Below are 9,372 nucleotides of genomic sequence, written 5' to 3'. Positions count from 1 at the left end.
AAAGATGTCACTTTGAGGAGTAAGTTGCATCTGACCTAAGCTATGGTATTTTCAATCACTTCATATATATGTGAAAGTTGGAAATGGGTAAGAAAGACTGAAGAATTGATGCCTTTGAATTATGGTATTGGGGGGAGGAAATTGAATATACAATGAACTGCCAGAAGAATGAACAAATCTGTTTTAGAAGCACAGCCAGAATGCTCTTTAGAAGCAAGGATGGTGAGACTTCGTCTCACATATTTGGTCATATTATCAGGAGGTACCAGTCCCTGGAAAAAGACATCATGCTGGGTAAAATAGAGGGTCAGCAAAAAAGAGGAAGAACCTCAGTGAGATGGATTGACATAGTGGCTGCAACAATGGGCTCAAACATGGCAATGATTGTGAGAGTGGTGGAGGACTGAGCAGTATTTTGTTCTGTTGTACATGGGGTTCGGATGGGTCAGTACTAACTCGTTGGCACCTAACAACAACCACATGACATGTGTATGTTCATATTCAATCAGCATTACATTATTGAAGACAATCTGCCATTCCCAAATTGTTCCCTGGTGTAACTTTCAAAGTCAGAATATTGGCCTTGTCAGTCTATGGGCTTGATCTTGAATGGAGATCCTCATATCAAGTTGTGAGGAGATACCTTACAATAATAAACCAGTTGCCATTAGGTCAAAATCAACTCATGACGGTCCCATGTGAATCAGAGTGGAACTGTGCTCCCTAAGATTTTCAAAAGCAGATCACCAGTCCTTCCTTTCTAGGCACCTCTGTGTGGGTTCAAACCCCCCCACCTTTCAATGGACCATTTTTACCACCCAGGGACTCCTTCAATTACAGTGGAAGTTAGGAAATTCAGTGCTCTCCTAACTCGCCTGAGCTGGCTGTAATGCCTTGGGCAAGTCATTTCACCCATTTCTTTGCCTCTTGGAATGTGTGGAGGTTGATGAGCACAGCCAAGATTTATCAGCAGATAACAGTTGTGAATGGATGAGTTACATCTGCGGAGGATTAGATCTGACTCAGCATGAGTCAGGTACATTGGAAGTCTTGCTCATACTAGTTTCCCTTTGTCATGAAAACTTTATAATGTCCAGTTTAGTGATGCAACCTTGGTGAAATTGAACTTGAGCAACTCAAAGTGATATGTTTATTCGCATCCAAGTTTGGTGCAGTTACTAATTGACCAAAGCATGCTGGCAGAATGAAAAGCGGCTAACAGCTGTACCATGGGAATGGGAATACAGTATGTAGTGGTGGTGCAACAGCTAAGTGCTCAGCTGATAATCAAAAGGTTGGTGTTTGAACATACCTAGCGGCTAGGCACAAGAAAGATCCGGCAATCTGTTCCGTAGAGACTACAGTCTAAACCCTCTGGGGCCCTTCTAACCTTTCACCCAACAACAGGCACCCAGCAACACTTGCAATAATTATAGGTTGGAGATCAGAGAGTATCAGATGCCTCGGGTTTGTTCTGAACAATGTGCCCTCCTACTTTTACATACAGCCATTGTGGCATGCTGCCTATTTTCTCTGTAATGGTCCCTTGGAGCACTGTAGCTGTATAAATTGCTGTATGTGTATTCATTTAATCCATAATTCAGGTCCAAAAATTATATATAGCTATCGACCAAGGCCTGAATGATCTGATTGGTATGTATAAACTGACTTTGATTCTCTGCACAACTTCTAAGCCATCTGTTTCATTTGGTCTTGGGAGCCTTAGGGTAAAGCGACAGAATAAATTATACATAATATTAAAAAAGAGCAGCTTGGGAAGGAATAGTATGTCCTCGGGGGCCAAAATACAAGGCAACATAAAGGAATTTCTTTGTGATATAAAGTATAACACTTCTAGGATGGTAATGATAAATAAAATCCAATCCAATGTTCTTGTTCAACATTCCCGCATCCTGTATAATAAAAAATGTTCAAAGACTGAGAATTTATGGGAATTCTGAGTTGTTTCCAGAGTAGATTGAGAATAAAATTATCCCTACAATTTGCTATCAAAGCTTTACCAGAAATTTTGCTTGACAGGAAATCATCCTGGATTGGGTGAAGAAAGGTAGGATTTGAGAGCGTGGTGAGCTGTATAGATGACTGTGTTGTAGACCCAGCTTCTATTTCACTCCTTCCCACATGTGCATCTTAGAAAAAAGACTAGAAAGTGACCAGTACATTCTATAGGGCAATGGTTAGAACATTGACTTTGGAGATGAACATCTGAGTTGACGCCCTAGTTCTTCCAATTGCTAGCTATGTGACCTAGGGAACTAGCATTGTGAAGTTTCCTCATTTGTGAGTGGAGATAATAACTACCTCACAAGATTGTTATGAAGATGATTCAGTAGTAGTTCCTAAAACTCATGGCAGCCCTATGTATGCAGCATAGAACTGCTCCATAGGGCTTTCCTGGTTGTGACCTTGCAGAAGCTGATCACCACGCCTGTCTTCCAAAGCATCTCTGGGTGGGTTCGAAATACTAACTTTTTGGCCAGTCATTCAGCACTTAATCATTTGTACCACCCACAGACACCAAGGAATCAACTAGATGGCAATTGGAACTGGAGTTCCCGACATGTTGTGAGTTCTCAGTAAGGAGAGAAATCCTTTTCCATGTTCAATGCCACTATTCTCTTCATCTCTTGTCTGGTCCTTCACTATCTCTCCCACATGCATTTCTACCATGTCACACCCCTTTGGTTTCCTTTGCTGGTAGAAAATCACCACAGCTTCCAAATGACCATATTCTGGGCTACCTTCATTTGGGATCATAATTGAAGATTAGTAACTCTGGGCTAAGTCATGGTACCTAGGAGCTTCCCATGAAGGGTCTCATTTCTCATGGTTCCCATCATCATCATCACCATTAAGTCCACTCTGAGTTCCACTCTCTTCTCTCTTTAGAGCATCCATCTTCAAATCATTGGCCAACTCACCCATGTCAGCACTGACATGAACATTGACAGCACTAAGACCACACATTCCAGGGCTCCACAGTGTGAACCTTCTCTGAGAATTCACTCGCAGCTCTAGGGATAGGATCTAGGGGAAGAGCTAGGCAATAGGTCAGAAAGAGAGAGTGACCAAGTGGTCTCATCACCCTTAACCTAAGCCTTGACCTTCAGCCAAGGAGAGGACTAAACTACCCAGGAAATATTAGATGTTCCATCAGATGTTTCTTGGACTCTGTCTTATGATCTATCTGTTTAAAAAGCATCACTCTGACTTCAATTTTTTTCTTTTGTTGTTACAGAATGATGCTGGGGCCAGATGGTCTTCCTTTTATGAAGAACAGTCCAATATTGCCAAAAGTTTTTCATTGGAAGAAATTTCAAATTCCACAATCAAGCTTCAGTTGCAGGTCCTTCAGCAGAGTGGGTCATCGGTGCTACCAGAGGACAAGAGCAAACGGGTACGTTTGTGAACGTTTTACTGTTGAGTCCAAGAGTTGAAATATTTGGGAAATATTAAATGTTCCTATCACTCACGGCTACTTCCTTTACCTGCACAGATAGTAATGCTGACTTTGAACAAGAACCCTGTGTCTGTTGTTGGTATGTGCCATCGAGTCAGACCCAACTCATAGCAATCCCTCCTTGGGTTTCCAAGGCAGTATCACTACGGAAGTAGATTGCCAAACCTTCCTTCCGAGGAGTGGCTGGTGGGTTTGAACCGCCAGCCTTCTGGTTAGCAGTCAAGTGCCTTAGGCACTATGCTACCAGAGCTCCTAACCCTGTGTCTAGGTAGGGTGAATATAAAATTTATCGTTCAAATTGGTACCCTCTTTTCTCTAAAATTGGTATAAAATATAGCTAACACAACATTTGCCAATTTAACATTTTTCATGTGTATAATTTAGTGAGACCAATTGCACCAATCATATTGTGCAACCATCACCAACATCCATCGTCAACTTTTCCATCACGAGAAACAGAAACTGAAAGCATCCTGAACAATGATTCCACCGTCTTCCCTCCCTCCCTCCTCTGGTCACCACTCATAAACTCTGCTCTCTATACATTTGCCTATCGTAGGTATTTCATATTAGTGAGATAATACAATATTTGTCAAACTGGGATCCTGTGAGAGTGAAAGGAAGGGCTAGTAATGTTTATGGCAGGGCACTGGGTCAAACTGAGATTGTCCTGGGCCATCTGGTGCGTGTGGACAGCCTATGCAGGTCATATTCCTGAAGGCCAGGCTGCCTGAAAAGTACACTTAATTTATGTCAGTGGTTCTGGGGACATTTGGCAAATTTTGGTTGCTACAAATAGGAGGTGCATCTGGCATCTAGTGGGTAGGGATGCTGCTAACCATCCCACAGTGCACAGAAAGCCTCTCTACACAAAGAATTATGTGGTCAAAAATGTCGATTGTGCCAAGCTCAAGGAAGCTTGCATGCTGTCTAATTCTTCCGACCTTTGACTCTTGACTCTTCTCTGCAACTTCCTTAACAAGTGGCTAACAGTCTCAGCTCCGCGATGGGTAGTTTACCTCTTCCCAAAATCGCAGTTCCATATGTGGATCCCTTTAAAGAACGTACAGATCTTCCCACTATTGAGTGTAAAGGAACTCATCTCCATTTGGTTTTGCCTTCTGGAACTAGTTGACAGTGGGGAAATGGAACAACGGAGGTCTTCCTCCCTACATACAGGAATATATGGAGGCATAAAAAAAAATCACCTAATCAAAAAGGACATCTTACGTTACTGTTCTCTTTAGCATATTTCCTATTTTTACCTTTCTTATTATCTTTAATTTGCAGTTGGACACAATTCTAAATGCAATGAGCAAAATCTACAGTACTGGAAAAGCTTGTAATCCAAATACACAGGAGTGTTTGCTTCTTGAACCAGGTAGGCTATTCATATTGAGTTGTTGTTGTTGTTGTTGTTACCTGTCATTGGGTTAGCCCCTGCCTCATGGTGATGGCACACACTACAGAAGGAAAGGCTGTTGGGTCCTGCACCATTTCCATGACCAGTTGTAGATGGGATCATTATGATCCATAGGGTTTTCATTGATTTTCTGAGGTAGATCACCAGCCCTTTCTTCCTGGTCTGTCATCATCTGGAAGCTCTGCTGAAGTCTGTTCAGCATCCTAGTAACACGCAAGCCTCCACTGACAGATGGGTGGTAGTTGCACATGAGGTGGATTGGCCAGGAATTGAACCTGGGTCTCTTGTGTGGAAGGCGAGAATTCCACCACTGAACGACCCCATCTCCATTATTTATTTTGAGTAGTGATTATGAAATTTACTGTTTTCTTCCAAATTCTAAAAGTTCTTTCATGGACAATCCAGAGATGATAAGATTCCAAATATGTGCTTCAGCACGTAGATGCTCTTTTAACTTCTCACCAAATCTCATTGTAAATTCTGTCACATTCAAGTAATTTTGTTAAGTTAAAAATTATTTCAAGTGGTGTATATTCGCTGCAGGCATATTTTGGAACTATAATGAGAGTGAAGAAATGAACAAACAATGAGATTTTTGTTAATGATTATATGACCTTACTATCTGCCAGTCCTACTTTGAACTCTTTAAAGATCGTATGATTATTCACAAATAAAAATTGTACAAATGCATCCTTGTTTAAATGGTGTTTATGGGTGCTTTGCGATAACAGGTTTGGATCGCATCATGGAAAACAGCACAGACTATGACGAGAGGCTCTGGGCTTGGGAAGGCTGGAGGTCTGAGGTTGGCAGACAGCTGCGGCCATTGTATGAAGAGTATGTGGACTTGAAAAATGAGATGGCAAGAGGCAACGGTAAGCTTGCTGGTCTGTTGAGGTCCTGACAGGTCTCTTAGTGGCACAAATAGTTTGCGCTCTGCTGGTAATCCAAAGGCTGGTGGTTTGAACTCACCGAGGGGCACCGTGGGACAAAAGTCTGGCAATCTGCGTCTGTAAAGATGGCGGCCAAGAAAACCCTATGGAGCAGCTCTACTCTGTAACGCCTGCAGTCACCACGAGTGGAAAACCACTCAACAGCGAGGGGTTTCATGTTTGCTTGTTTGTAGCGATCCTGAAACTCTCAATGGGTCTAGTTCTCATGCATGCCCAATCCTACCTTTTGATGCCAGAAAACAACAACCACCACCAACTCACTACCATCTAGTCGATTCCAACTGGTAGTGATCCCCTTTGGGTTTCTGAGGCAGTAAATCTTTATGGAAGTAGATTGCCCAGTTTCCTTCCGCAGAGTGGCTGGTGGCTTTGAACCGCCAATCTTTTGGTTAGCAGTTAGCCTTAGGCACCAGAGCTCCTTTCTGATGCCACAGCTACCTATAAATTAAGGATCATCTGTTGAGCAATTTAGGGTATCTGTCTCAAGAAGAAGCCACTGAGAAATGGGAATAGATGTTTTGACGTTCGATAGTTTAAAGAGCTCAGGAGTACAAGTCTCAAAGAAATTGTTATCCAGGAAGGTCTCAGGCCCCTGGGGGTTCCCAGAGGAAGTCTGAAGACTGAATGTGGATTCCTTGTCTTGCAAATGATGACAGAGAGGGACCCTGCCCCTCACTTAAGCCCTTACCTGGCCACTGTTGACTCTCAAAGGTCATTTGGGTGTCTACCTCATGTGTTGTCACAGAAAGAAAAAAAAATCAGATTTGTTTAGGTTGTAAACTTATTCTTTTGTGGAGTTGTAATTTTAACTCAAGGAGCTCTGCTGGCACAACAGTTAAGGGCTTGGCTGCTAACTGAAAGGTTGGCAGTTTGAACCCACCTTAGGAACTCTGGTGGCGTAGTGCCTAAGGCACTTGACTGCTCACCAGAAGGCTGGCCATTAAAACCCACCAGCCGCTCTTCGGAAGGAAGGTTGGGCAATCTACTTCCATAGTGATACTGCCTCGGAAACCCAAGAAGGGGTCGCTATGAGTTGGGGCCGACTCGATGGCACACAACAACAACAGTGGCTCTGGGGGAGGAAGACCTGATGAGAATCTGCCTCCCTAAAGATTACAGCTAAGCATTGTAAATTTTGGTCAATGACATGAGACAAAGTATATGTGAACTGCTGTATGAAAAGTGAATTTACTCTGTAAATCTTCACCCAAATCCTAATTAAAAAAAAAGATTACAGCTAAGGAGACCCTATAGGACAGTTCAACTCTGTCACGTCAGTCACTATGAGTGGGTAATTGACTAGATGGCACCTAACAACAGCAACACAACAAATTACAACTCAAATCATGTTGTTATAAAACTCTAACATGTGGAGGTCTTTCCATATCCTTTAACTTACACTCCAAGGATCTCTGGTCAGCTATGAAAAAAATAGTAATATCTTGCCTATCCATCCTTCCAGCCACATACTTACTTTTCTCCTCATTTGCCTGATCATCCATTGCCAATGTGCTTGTAAAACTAAAAACTGCTAAAATGCATTGTCAGACTCGATTAGCTGATACCCTAACACAAGCTCATGTTTCCTGATGGAGAGATAATAAAGGATGCATGTCAGGATGTGCCGTGCATGCATATGAATTGCATACAATTTGCATGTGATTTGCAAGCAAAACCAGGTCCTTGGTGGCAAGATCTAGGAAGAGTTGGGTTAGATCTTAAAAGGCATCAGGCAGAATGAGAATGAAACGATTCAGAGATGCAAAAGTGTGTTTTAAAGTTGAAGATGCAAACTGACCTACAGAGACAGTTGAGACTCAGGTTGAAGAGAATAGGAGTGCACCTCTGCCCCTTACCAGCTGTGTGACCTTGGACAAGTGACTCCCCCTCTCTGAGAGCTGGCTGGTAATCTTTACAGTAAAACCAAAAATCCAGACCCAGTGCTGTCAAATAGATTCAGACCCCATGAACATGTTACATGGGGTTAGGGACCTCATGTAACAGCAGAACTGAGTTCCTTAGGGTTTTCTTGGCTGCAGTCTTTATGGAAGCAGATCACCATAGGTCTTTCTTGGCAAGTGCTGCTGGGTAAGTTTGAACTGCCAACCTTTTGATTAGTATTCGAGTACAAGCACAGGGACCAATCTGCACAGATGAGGTTGTAATAGTGATACTCTTGTAGCATTTTGTGCATAATGAATGAGATATTGTTGTTGGGTGCTGTGGAGTTGATTTTCAATTCAGAGTAGGACTGCCCTATAGGGTTTTCTAGGTTGTAATTGTTATGGGAGCGGATTGCCAGGTCTTTCTCCTAGGGAGTGTCTGGGTGGGTTCGAACCATCAGCCTTTCAGTTAGCAGCTGAGTGCTTAACTGTTGCATCACCAGGGCTCCTTTAACAGATATTAGCTAGTGTTTATACTCACTGGCCTCCCTTTGAATAGATGTTTGCAAAAAAAAAAAAACACCCAAACCTACTGCCATGGAGTCGGATCCGACTCATGGCGAACCCTCCTTGGGTTTCTGAGGCGGTATCATGACAGAAGTAGATGGCCCATGTATAGGAGAGCAATAAAAATGTGATAAACCTTAGAATTTCTTTCATTTCTCAAAAAGGCTAATCTATGTAAACTCTGTTTTCTCTCTTTATGTTCCCCTCTTTCTCCTTTTTTTTTTTTTTTTTTCCTCTCTTTTTAACAGGTTTTGAGGACTATGGAGATTATTGGAGAGGAGATTATGAAACATATGACTATGGCCGCAACCAGTTGATTGAAGATGTGGAACGCACTTTTGCACAGGTAACTAAGGCACTGTACACAAAGACAGAGGGGGGCAGTGCACGGGAAGATGGGACAGTGATTGAAGGAATTCTAGCTTATGCTTAACATACAGGCCTGCCATTCCTTGGCCCTGTAGAGTCATAGATTCTAAAACTTGAAGGGATTTTAGAGAATAGGGCAACTCACACCAAGGATTAACTTCTTTCACAATCGGTCTTTCTACCTGTTTTCCTCCTATTACAGCAATTGAGCAGCAATTAGCCATAAAAAGATTATCAGAAGGAATGGTCTCTGTGACCTACTTGGGACTGGCACTTTCTTCTTTCATTGGCAGAAACATAGGTTTTGCTTCCTTTCTCAGGACAATTGACACCATTATTTCCTTACCCTTCTATCTAAGGAAGCCTTCATGGAGCAGGGAGAGGCTTGTGAGAAGAACTGTCCCATAGACACTTCCCAGTTGCCCTTTCTTCCTTCATTTTCACCCCCATGTCTCCTCTTTGCCCCTTCAAGCTTCTTATGCAGTTGCATAAGACATGCACATAACACAGCCATAAAACCAAAAACCAAACCCACTCCCACTGAGTCAACTCTGACTCATAGCGACCCCCATTGGGTTCCTAAGGTTGTTGTTGTTGTTGTTATATGCCGTCGAGTCGGCCCCGACTCATAGCGACCCCTCCTTGGGTTTCCGAGGCAGTATCACTACGGAAGTAGGATTGCCCAACCTTCCTTTC

The 9,372-nt window shown here is 42.7% G+C and overlaps 1 protein-coding gene across 1 annotated transcript in view; it reads left to right on the top strand.

The window, feature by feature from the left end:
* Positions 1-9,372, top strand: part of ACE2 (angiotensin converting enzyme 2) — a 52,804-nt gene that overhangs the window by 7,693 nt on the left and 35,739 nt on the right. The window contains exons 2-5 of the mRNA XM_007952837.1: positions 3,260-3,418; positions 4,772-4,862; positions 5,636-5,779; positions 8,556-8,653. Of these exons, the coding sequence (XP_007951028.1) occupies positions 3,260-3,418; positions 4,772-4,862; positions 5,636-5,779; positions 8,556-8,653 (492 nt within the window). The remainder of the gene's footprint in view (positions 1-3,259; positions 3,419-4,771; positions 4,863-5,635; positions 5,780-8,555; positions 8,654-9,372) is intronic.

The sequence above is a fragment of the Orycteropus afer genome, unplaced genomic scaffold, assembly GCF_000298275.1.
Source record: "Orycteropus afer afer isolate SDZICR_OR568_19922 unplaced genomic scaffold, OryAfe1.0 scaffold00360, whole genome shotgun sequence".
NCBI classification, from domain to species: Eukaryota; Metazoa; Chordata; class Mammalia; order Tubulidentata; family Orycteropodidae; genus Orycteropus; species Orycteropus afer.
The sequence above is the reverse complement of the archived record's forward strand: the minus strand, read 5'-3'. Positions and strand labels throughout refer to the sequence as shown.